General features: G+C 44.9%; 1 protein-coding gene across 1 annotated transcript in view; it reads left to right on the top strand.

Moving 5' to 3' along the window:
• Window positions 1-381: 381 nt before the first annotated feature.
• niban2a (niban apoptosis regulator 2a) overlaps window positions 382-10797 on the top strand; it is a 32398-nt gene continuing 21982 nt past the window's right edge. Inside the window, exons 1-4 of the mRNA XM_056577922.1 lie at window positions 382-844; window positions 5787-5914; window positions 9711-9839; window positions 10324-10429. Coding sequence (XP_056433897.1) covers window positions 790-844; window positions 5787-5914; window positions 9711-9839; window positions 10324-10429 — 418 coding nt within the window. The 5' untranslated portion in view covers window positions 382-789. The remainder of the gene's footprint in view (window positions 845-5786; window positions 5915-9710; window positions 9840-10323; window positions 10430-10797) is intronic.

The following is a 10797-nucleotide window of genomic DNA, read 5'->3' as shown; positions in this document are numbered from 1 at the left end:
TGCATGATCTCAAAATGAAAAGATGGTGTATTTCTTTTCTTTCGTGGCACACATTCGCCCTGTAGCTTTCTCGGTCCGCGTCAAGGACAAAGCACACCCACACGGTGCTCCGTACCGCCGATGCGGTGGACGGTATACCGGTTCATCCCCAACATGACGAGGCCGGTCCCGGCCACACCCAGAGCAGCAGCAGCAGCAGGGCAGAATGAACATGTTGAACCAGTGGTTCCATACCGGAGGGTGTGTCCTCCTGCTGTCACTGTGTGTGTGTGTGTGTGTGTGTGTGTGTGTGTGTGTGTGTGTGTGTGTGTGTGTGTGTGTGTGTGTGTGTGTGTGTGTGTGTGTGTGTGTGTGTGTGTGTGTGTGTGTGCGCGTGTGTGTTTGTATGTGTGTGTGTTCACCTCGAAGCAAAAAAAATAATTGGCCAGCCTCCTGCTTTTATTTTTTTGGTGTACGAGTCCCACGAGCGCTCCCCCCCCTTCCCGCCACAACCCCTCCGCGCCACACAACACAACCACCTTGGTGGCACGAGAGAGTGGATGCAACCAGGGCGCGCGCGTCAAGGATCTTTAAAGGCGCTCAATTCGGACGATTGCTCGTGAGGAGGAAAAACGATTTAACGATTGGTTCGTGAAAAACAAAAACGTGGAGCGTTTTTTTTTTGTCCCTCAACCACTCCAGTGGTGGAGTATTATAGTGTACGTTTTCTAACGTCCTCTTCGCCCCCTTCGTCTGGGGTGCCCAACTCGGTGAGGATATCTTTACGCAGCGGAGGTTTCTCTCGTAACAATGGGGGACGTCGTGTCTTCGCATCTGGACGAAGGCAAGCGGGAGATAATTACAGGTAAAGTGGAGGACCGCTCTGCTTCCTGTCCACACACACGGGCATCGTACGGTGTAGGCGGAGGTGTTCGCCCCTCGTAGGCGCCCTGGCGCCCGGCTTCACGGTTATTGTCCTCCTTGAAATCCTGGGTTCTGTTCATTTATTTATTTATTTGTACATGTGGGTATCTAATTACCAAGCACCTATTGTCTACTGTAGTGCAGCGTAGGCCTACACATGACTGACAACCAGGGATTTTACAAGCCATCCTGGTCGTTTATTAATTTAAACGTTATCCCAGTATCGTTGTGTTGCATGTTGCGCCTTCCCCCCTTTATAATAACACTTGCTTTAACAAGATAACACCTCTAGTGTCTTTACTCCATGATCTAAGCCGGTGTTCTTGTCTCTTGAGACAATGACACGGTTTGTTCAATAAGGGACAGGTTGGATTAAATCTAGGGATGGCTAGTAGCATTACTAATTAAGACCTAGTGTCCTACCCTGAGACTGTAAGCAGCAGGAACAGGGAGGAGGTTGGATGGGAGAGGCTTCAAAGTTACCCAAGACGCAAGTGTGGTGATGTGTGGTCGGTTTATTTCACTAAAACCAGCGCAGATGCTCGCTCATGCTCGAAAATAAACCCTAATACGAAATAGCACACAATGCATACGATGAATAAGTAAATTCGAGATGGAGTCATTCAGGGTTATTTTTCAGTCATCTCTGGAGATTGTGCATTCCACCCAGTTGCCGGTCTGCTGCGGTTATTCCAACTTTAGAGCTCGTCAGTTCCTCCTCCTTGTGGTTCCACATGTGGGAACCCAAGCCCGGAAACCCGAGATAATGCTTTCTTTCACCCCGACTGTAAATCAAAGTTCAAACGCATGAGTGAAAAGGAAAGTAAAATAATTTCATAAGTTTCATAGTTTCGTCGTGTTTCTTTCATTTAATTTATTCTGCATTCGTCCAGAAACATTATGTAATAAAATAACATAGGACTTTGTAGCGAACAGAGCACGCATTAAGATATGTGCAAATAGTTCATCTTAATAGGTCTGGACAGTTTTTGAAAAGTGTCTTTGTGCTAGTCCTATTGATGTCGACCACTGCAATGGAAAGGCACAAATCAATACGGACGAATACTCAATAAGGATAAGGAAATAAGGTGCTTCAGCCACATTCCTAACATTCCCCAAATTAAATCATTCATTACAAAGCCAAGTGTTATTAGTGAACACGTTCCTACATATGCAGGAAACAGGGAGGAACAGAACATGGTAACAGCTTAACTCCAGCAGGTAGCGACTTGCTCTGGGATTAATAGACGGCAGTTGTAATGGGATGTTATCAGCCTGCACATTCTGTTTTTCTTCCTTGGGCTTGTGTGCAACTGTGCACATCAATATGTGTATGTGTGTGTATGTGTGTGGCTGTGGGTTGGTTTATTTTGCGTATGTGTGTGTTTGTGTTTGTGTCTGTGTGTCTGTCTACGATTTGTGTGTAGTTTATTTATGTGTAAGTCTGTGTGGTATACCTTTAAGCTTGCCACTGTCTCGATGCATATCTGAATGTTTGTGTGTGTCTGTGTGTGTGTCTGTGTGTTGCGATAGGTTAGTCAGCGTATTGCTCCCTGTAGGAGTGTGTTTAGAGAGGCTAGCCCAAACAAGGTGATGCTTCATAGTTGCAGCCGAAGCACTTTGTAATAAAACCATCTCCTCCTCCCTCATTAAGACCCAACACACACACACACACACACACACACACACACACACACACACACACACACACACACACACACACACACACACACACACACACACACACACACACACACACACACACACACACACAAACTCAGATATACAGGCCAGAAGATTATATAGACAGGCACAGGGTACAACAAGTATGCAATTGTCATGACTTTTAATTTTACCCAGGGATTACAATCTCCACCATCTGCTCTGCTGGAGCAGCATTAGCATAGAGCCTCAATAGGCAGAATAGCTTTGAATGTCAAATAACAGAGCAGTTATCATGCATGTGGTTTGCTCTGCGTAAGGCTCCCTGGGTCGACCAAACACGCTGTTAGAATAACTGACAAAATGTGGGGTCCTGTTGTAGCTGAAACCCCTCTTTACATCAAATCCAACCCTTGAATTATAATTATACCAGATTTTATTAGAAAGATATTGGTGGTCTTAAAATAAATATATATACAGTATATATATATATATATATATGTGTGTGTGTGTACTCTGTATGCATATGTGGCTGTGTGTGTCTGTGTTTCCTTGTGTGTACAATGTGTAGGCATATGTAGCTGTGTGTATGTGCTTTTGTGAATGTGTGTGTGTGTGTGTGTGTGTGTGTGTGTGTGTGTGTGTGTGTGTGTGTGTGTGTGTGTGTGTGTGTGTGTGTGTGTGTGTGTGTGTGTGTGTGTTCGGACATGCTTGGCTCCTCAGTATGTTAGCTTTGGCACAGTTAGCCAGTGGAAACAGTCTTCAGAATAGCAGTCCTTATTGGTTAAGAAAACTCCATCTCTCCCACTCTCACTCTCTTTATTCTTGAAGTGCCCCCGCCCTTCCTCGGTGGCATATAGCGTGGTTATAACGTACAATAAATAAACATGGAATAAGAAGTAAACAACAGTCAATAAAGTGACATTACATTGATTTTAAAGTCAAGTTAACAAGAGCAATAACACGCCCTGAGGTGGTTATTGGCTCTCATAAGCTAAGGTGTGTGTGTGCGTGCTCATCTTGGCGTGTTTGTGTGTGGCATTTCATCCTGTCAGCTTTTTTTTTTTCACACTCCCCTCCTCCTCCCCCAAACACACACACAAACCGAGGCACACCCAGATACTGTACACACACACACACACGTCACACACACACACACACACACACACACGCACACACACACACACACACACACACACACACACACACACACACACACACACACACACACACACACACACACACACACACACACACACACACACACACACACACACGCACACACAGGCCGCCCTGATCCACCATTCTCAACATGATCAGCTTCTGCCCTCTGTTTGAAAGTAATTCAAACCAAACTTGTATCTGCATACAATTGTGTCATGCTCATCCAATTCCCTTCGGGGTTGGGGAATAAGGAAGGAATAGTTCTTGCACTACTATCATATTGAGATTCCACAAGGTAATCACCTGTGGGGTCAGTTATTCATGATGCTGTCGAATTGTTTTGGAATCCAATCCTTGCTTTATAAAACTAAATTAAGTGAAGAAAGGGTCAACCTCAAATGAATAGTAAAGCAACCATGATTCAATCGCTTTCACCCAGAAGGGCCCATTTGTCTATTATCTATTTGTCCTGGGCTTATCTCAAACCAACAATGTCTCCTTCATAGGGGGACCTGGGGAGGACAGAGTGCACTCCATGTGTTTTTACATTCCTCTATCTCCTACGCAGTTATCTTTGTGACACTTAACACTTAAATGAAAATATTTGCTTGGCACTGAAACAGACCGATGGTGCTGATGCAAAACGCTCACAGCAAAGTGTTTTTTCTTCTATTGCATTAGTTCATGTTGGCATTGGAGTCCTATCTGAACGGTACAGGGTGTAATGAGTTAGTCTGGGAGTTACATAATTCATCTCCTCAAGGGATGTGTCACAGATGAGGCCTGTCATATCGAAAAGAGATGGTCATATTATATTATGAAATGGCAGTTCTCATGAATAATAGACATCATTTCAGGCAAGGTTTGGTCATTTCATTCTCCAACTTCACACAAATGCTCCTTTAAATAGCGCTTTGAAACATTTAATTACATTTTATACACATAAATCCCTCTGCTGCCCTGCTAATATTCTCCTTTCGGTAACAAAAGCCAGGCTTCATCTCGATTGATTCTGACTTGAAGGGCACATTGTAACAGTAGGTAACTCAACAGCGTCAGCACAGACGACTTGTCACCAGCTTCCCTTTATATAACCTTACATTAATGTCCATGCTCAGCCTTCTGGGTCCTGCATCTTAGAAGCCGAACCTCTAAGTGCTTTTTATTTTGCCAGGTAGGCTTTCACATGAAAGGAATCTGACGTGGTGTGTTATAAGAAAACTGAGACAAGATAGAAAAATACAAAAAGGAATTGTACAGGAAATTGTTATTTTTCTCACCTTTCACCACTATCCTCCCTCCCTCCTCATCCTCCTCCTTCTCCTCCTTCTTCTCCTACTCCTCCCCCACCTTCACAATCCTCTCTACAAGGCTGCATCCTCCTACTCCTCCTTCTTCCTCTTCTTCTTCACCGTCTTCTTCTCACCTTCTTCCTTTTACTATCATAGTTTCAAAGTTTTTTGCCTAAAAGTGAACTGGCCTCTTCAGTCCAAAGGTGACGTGGTCCCAGGTCTAACGTTGTCGTGTAGGGGTGGCCTGTCCCTTTACATGCTCCCCAGAGGGAAACACTCTTCCCAACACTAGTAGACAGCAGGGCACAAGGTCAGACCCAGACAGGACCGGAGGTGACGTGAGATCATGTGACCTAGATTCTGTGTGTCATAGCTGCTTTGGTGAGCATTAAAGTGCATGCACATAGTGCTCATGGCTGTTAGTACCAGATCTATTTAAGTACTGCGTAAGGGGGTCCTGTCTGGCATCCACTACTACAGGATGGAGTTGGTGGACATGTGAAGTGTGTTTAAAAATGACCAGTAAAGCTAGGCTATTAAACTATATCAGCTACGTTGTATAGCTGTATTCATGTCAGCTGATGTTAAATTAGCTGTGTGTCATGTTATTGTGTTGGTGTGTGTGTGTCATCCTATGAGTCTGTGTGTATATGTTCTCCGTGTTGATGGAAGTGTGTAGATACTAAACATATTGCCTTCATTCAGAGTACATTATTATCCCAGGATGCTCATACTCATGTGTTTGTGCGCTGTGTTCCCCCTCAGCTCGCACCAGAGATGTGATGCGGGAGTTTGGGGAGACCTACCAGCAGCAGTATGCGGTGGCGCTCTTCAACAGCGTGCGCTACGAGATAGAGGGAGGAGGCACGCAGTCCCAGCTGCTGCACCGCAAGGCAAGTGCACCAGCGCCGCCATGTTCTTATTCAGATCTTATTCATCCTTTATTCAGCCAGGAAGACCCCGATGGACACAAGATCTCTTCTTCCAGGGAGTCCGGGTCAAGACGGCAGCCCAAATCGTTTGACATGGAGAAAAAACTGTTTCACATAAAAACTATTTCAAATGATAGCACACATACGATGCATAAAAGTTTAAATACTGCGTGAAAGCTACACAAAGGAATACAAGGCAGAGGAAGTGAAACATACAGGCCACAACATGAGGTTATACAAAACAAAGGAGAAAGTGGGTTTACCAAGCTCTGAGTGCACCAGGGGGACTAATACAGGAGGCTGATTAGTAGATCTAGAGAGGTAGTTGCTGGTATGATAGGATAAGAGGCTTATGGTATTAGTGCTACTATAATGTACTAATTACTATTCATCATTAAGCACCAACACCTCTATGTACTATTGACGGTTAATCATTTAGCCCCAACACCACTATGTGCTATTCATCATTTACTACCAACAACCCTAATTACTATTCATCATTTAACACCAACACCTCTATGTACTTTCATCATTAAGCCCCAACACCACTATATCTAATCATCATCCAGCGCCAACAACACTATGTACTATTCATCATTTAACACCAACACCTCTATGAACTATTGACTATTCATCAGTTAGCCCCAACACCACTATGTATGATTCATAATTTAACACCAACGCCTCTATGTACTATTCATCATTTAGCCCTAACACCACTATATACTATTCATCATCCAGCCCCAACACCTCTATGAACTATTGACCATTCAACATTTAACCCCAACACATCTATGAACTATTCATCATTTAGCCCTAACACCACTATATACTAATCATCATCCAGCCCCAACACCTCTATGAACTATTGACCATTCATCATCCAGCCCCAACACCTCTATGAACTATTGACCATTCATCATCCAGCCCCAACACCTCTATGAACTATTGACCATTCAACATTTAGCCCCAACACCTCTATGAACTATTCATCATTTAGCACTCTTTTCTCCAAGGTAGGGGTTATGGTATCTTGCTTCACAGCGCGGTGGTGGACATTAAATCCAGTTCTCTGGGATATGGAGCCAACACCCTTGGCCCCACTCTATGCCCCCCCTCCCCCCTTTCAAAGTGAATGTCATATTCAACATAGACCTGTGAAAGCCTTTTGATTGGCTGTGAAAGCTGCCTTCTTCCTAAGATAACCGGTGACTGAACCCCTGATACGTTTAAGCAGGAAACTGCACTAGCTCCACTAGCTTCATCCCTACATCAATCTAGTTATTAACGTCTGTATCTACTACCAGCTTTGTTCCCTTAGTAAACGCATTAAAGCTGCCATCAGTGTATTTTTACTTGCCCCCACCTTATTTTTTATTAAAGTGTGTTTTAATTTAGTCTCATGGCTCTCCCGCATTTGGCTGTATGAGATCCATGTGACTCAATCAAAACACACTTTAATAATACAAAGCGGGGGTGGGCAAATATAACCAACTGCAATCACAAAAATACATTATTAGCATCTCTCTTATTTATCAGTGCAGAGAGTATACGTATCTCTATGGTGACACACCAGAGACAATGGCTGTGTGTCCACAGCAGAGTGCACGGACCTGTGCTGCAGAGGGCCTCCTGCAGCCGCTGGTGAGCAGTGTCACAGATGACTGGAGAGGAACTGGAGCACATCTCACGCCTGGGCAGACAGGCTGCTGGGGGGACGTTAATGGAAGCCCTGTCGACGCATGTGGCTGTGATATTCCTATTATAGGTCCTCACGCGTGGGCCGATGGCGTCATGTGCAGCTCCATAGGTGCAGCAGGGAATGGATTCACAGCTAACCTGGGATCCAGGTGTCACAGCAGAACTCCTGGGGGGAGATGGCGTAGAGTCTGGGCCGGAAACCACCAACTGAAAGGAGTTAGGCCTGGTTTCCTGTTTCGTTACGGAGTTATTCTACCAAAGAGAAACTGATTTGCACCAGTGGGTTCTCAGAAGTGGGTTTTATTAAGTGTATACTACAGTGGGCGTTGATTTGAGTTTATGGTTAATGACAGCTGGCTGAGTTTGTGTTCGTTGCTAGCCAATTATGCCCCCCTTACAGATCACCACCGCCAACAATATGATTGGTCCTAACAGATATGAAGCAAAAGAAAGTAAAACCCAATCACCCAGGTTGAGTTTGTATGCCATCAGACTGTAAACATTAATCAAAAGTCTGATATGTGATTACTTTAAGCAGTTAGTTATATGGATCTAAAATTGGCCTATTCTTTAATATCAAACAAGCCAAAGGCATCTAAGTAACGGTTAGCCTGGGAACCAGGCGAATATGTGCACTCATGTTTTACATGTTTAACATGTGTCATACATATTGTGGGAGCCGCCGTTGAGGCATTGCAACAAAGATGGCTGCCGCTAATGTGTCATAGGTTTTGTTGCTCTGTTGGGCTGTAGGTCCATCCGATTGTGTACAGATTAATGGGGTCCGTGCCCGTTGATAAGGCCCCATGGTAATCGATAATGAACTGGGAGGTTCCACACTAATGCACCCTTACAAACGGGTCTTGCAACGTCAGTTTGGAAAACAGGGCCAACAGAAATTAAACACAGACTCAACTGTCATAAGCGCCAAACTCTCTGGCAGTTTGGCAGGTATGACATCATGAATCTGTCCTGTTCACGAAGAATGAATGGCCCTGTGGTCGGCCATTCATTCTTCATGCGTCCATTGAGATCTGAACAGCAGGTCTTTCAGCTCAGTTCCGCAACGGTCAACAACAAGCCAATAGAACCTCTCTCCCAAACCCCCAGCACACAGGCCTCTCTTCTCTTTAACCCTCCTCCACCTTCCTCAGCCTCCACCCTCCTGTTCCTTCCTCTCCCTGACAGCCTGTTTGACTTCCAGTATTTTTTAATCTCGCACAGGAAGTCCGAAAGCACAGACTGTGTGTGTGTGTGTGTGTGATTGTGTGTGTGTGTGTGTGTGTGTATCTGTGTGTGTGTGTGTGTGTGTGTGCGTGTCTGTGAGTGTGTCAGGGGGATGTTGCTGTGTCAACATTATTTAGATATTTTTTTCTTGACGTCCATTCCCTTTCCCCCAAAACTCATAAACGCACGTACACACACACACACACACACACACACACACACACACACACACACACACACACACACACACACACACACACACACACACACACACACACACACACACGCATACGCATACGCATACACAGATATACACATGTACACATTAAAGCTGGGAAACGCCATTCAAGGCCCAAGATGCTGACAGGAAGCGTTGTGTTTTTTCATTGTTATACTTATTTATACTCACTGGTCAAGTGAATTCTGAAAGGCTTATAGGATTATGAAGTCCTGATGAGGATGCATTACTTCCATGATTATATATGGTTATATGCCCATGGTAAAATTGTATTCGATTTTACCAGCGTAAAGGTTGTGGGCTCAATCCCAAATGTCTGCAGTCTATGTGAACATTAGGCCTCCTACCTGCACCTTTCACAGTTCACTCTTAGTCCCTTTGCACAAAGCACTTTCAAATTAACCAAATATTTGGAGAGAATGAATCAGCAATACGCTAATCCTTTTTCACTCAACTGCCAAGTACCGGTACATTACGCTACAAATTAGAACAGAATCCCTTAATGGAGATAAGGTCCTCCAGACCAGGCCATGGGACCATCCTGTGGCTCATGTGTCTAACCCTGGTTTCTGACCATCACCCCCATGTCAGGACCCCCTGGTGGACCGGTCCATCTTCTCTGGGAACCTCTTCCAGTACCTGGAGGAGAACAGGAAGTGGAGGAACCGCTTCGTCTTCGTGGCGAGCTCCTACTCCATCAGCCTCTACGAGAGCAAGACGGTGAGTCGGCGGTACAGCGGGTCTGTCCAACTGAAAAATAATATGGTGTTCCACGCCGTCATGATACACGTAGAAAGAGTTACGACAAATAGCATCGGGGAAGAATTGTATATTTTCTGTTTATTTTCTAGTCCAACCCCAAGGAAGTAGCATTATGGTCTGCAAACTCCAATTAGTTGGACAACACTAGTCTAGAGTTTATCTCAATCTTATACCCATGTAATATTCATTCATCTTGTTAATTAGCCTACCAGTTGGTACAGTCCACTTGGTTGGCTGGCAGGACGAAATACCCATCATATGGATGAACTCTCCCACTTATAATGTCACTACAGAATAGATTTAGGAGTGGCGTGTACTCACGCCTGGTCCGATGTTGGGGTGAATAGGGCCACTTTACGTAAATAGCATTATCTCGGCAAAAACCAACAGATAGGTTAGTTGAATATTGTCCTTGGTGTTTTCCTCCTCTCCTCTACAACAGGCTCATGACCGCAGCCTGCACCCAAAGGTCACCATCAACTGTGCCGGATACAGAGCCCTCAAGTCGATGGAGGAATACATGGACCTGGTCAATAACAGCCTGCCAGGTGCACACACTAGACATGGATAGATAGACAGGTAGACAGACAGACGGACGGACAGACGGACTGACGGACAGACGGACTGACGGACAGACGGACAGACGGACAGACGGACAGACGGACTGACTGACTGACTGACAGACAGACAGACAGACAGACAGACAGACAGACAGACAGACAGACAGACAGACAGACAGACAGACAGACAGACAGACAGACAGACAGACAGACAGACAGACAGACAGACAGACAGACAGAGAGACAGAGAGACAGACAGATGGATGGATGGATCATGGATGGATGAATAGATTGATAGATGGATTGATAGATCAACTGTAGTAGTCCATGTTAACCCCTGCGGTGTTCCCTGCAGG

Source organism: Gadus chalcogrammus, chromosome 19 (assembly GCF_026213295.1).
Source record: "Gadus chalcogrammus isolate NIFS_2021 chromosome 19, NIFS_Gcha_1.0, whole genome shotgun sequence".
NCBI classification, from domain to species: Eukaryota; Metazoa; Chordata; class Actinopteri; order Gadiformes; family Gadidae; genus Gadus; species Gadus chalcogrammus.
The sequence above is the reverse complement of the archived record's forward strand: the minus strand, read 5'-3'. Positions and strand labels throughout refer to the sequence as shown.